The 1,201-nt window shown below is 53.5% G+C and overlaps 1 protein-coding gene across 1 annotated transcript in view; it reads left to right on the plus strand.

Moving 5' to 3' along the window:
* LOC119093127 (nucleolar transcription factor 1-like) overlaps positions 1 to 1,201 on the plus strand; it is a 4,753-nt gene extending 3,552 nt beyond the window's left edge. Inside the window, exon 5 of the mRNA XM_037216033.1 lies at positions 1,124 to 1,201. Within this exon, the coding sequence (XP_037071928.1) occupies positions 1,124 to 1,201 (78 nt within the window). The remainder of the gene's footprint in view (positions 1 to 1,123) is intronic.

A 1,201-nucleotide genomic window follows, 5' to 3' on the forward strand; every position in this document is an offset into this window, starting at 1 on the left:
TGTTGTAAATGCTACTTTTTGGGCAACAAATGCCACTGGTCGCTTGTACATTCGATTTTCTTCCCTAAACAGCAAAATAATATGACAAGCACGACGTATGAAACGATGGAGATTCTTGACCTGGAAATACTCCAGGAATTGGATGTGAAAGTCGCAATGACTTATGTCTTCCATCACGGCTTGTTCCTTCTAAAGCAGCAACATAGTAGCGACATCGGGCTGGATTATTTTGCCCGTGTGCTTGTGCCTGACGCAATGTTTGTATGCCAGTCGATTACGTCTCCCAGAAAAAACATGATTTTGTTCGCGCTACTCAGTTTGAGTCGCATACTTTTGCCCACGTGTTGTTCCAGTTACTTAACCATCCTTAAAGGGCCACTGTGACCCCCGTCCTGTCCATCTTTCCCGGCCACATTTCATACACATTCATTTCCATGCGGGCCTCTTCCATCATCAGTGACACCAGAGTGGCAGCTGGCGGGCTCTACATCCTGACGCCGACAGAGGGCGCGCCCGTACCGCCGCGCTGGTCGCAGCTCTCGCGGACGGCGGCCGGCCTGCGCCACCTGCTGCCGACGCTTCTCGTCGGTGGCCTGCACATGGCCCACCATTCCAGCACTCTGCGCAGAGCTAACCCGTAGCGCTGATGCTTGTGGTCTGCCGGTAGATGTGCTTCGTGAGATAGAGACAACGGTTTTAGGGACAACCGCTGACCCTTGGCGCTCAAATATGTGGAATCTTGTTCCATCTCTTCCAGTTTGCACTCTGCTATCTTAAAAAAGAAACACTGTTAAGCTTTAACAGACCTTGATGCATGAAGATTATAAAATAGATAAACACATCTCAAGTATAACGGGATTCTGGCTACATGTGCTACACTACGTGCTACCTGTGACGTCTACACGTCGGTTGTCGTGAAAGGCAACCGGGAGGGATCTGGCGGCAAGTGCGATTGTATAAAATAGCCGCCAACTGGCGCAAGATTTCACTAATTCTGCCATTCCTCACGTGACGCGGAACCCAGCGCCATATTTGGACTGGGTCGCAGCCAGCCGCGTGGCCGCTCCTTTCGAGGGTGTCTGTGTACCGTCCGGCCGCCCCCGGGCGCCGGTTCTGCCGATAGCTCGGCGAGGCGCCGGCCCTGCACGCGCTGGGCGTCTCGCGGCAATCTGCGCGCCCGCCGGACCTGACGCCCAACTGA

This window comes from Pollicipes pollicipes, unplaced genomic scaffold, assembly GCF_011947565.3.
Source record: "Pollicipes pollicipes isolate AB1234 unplaced genomic scaffold, Ppol_2.1 Scaffold_1600;HRSCAF=1878_pilon_pilon_pilon, whole genome shotgun sequence".
Lineage (NCBI taxonomy): Eukaryota > Metazoa > Arthropoda > Thecostraca > Pollicipedomorpha > Pollicipedidae > Pollicipes > Pollicipes pollicipes.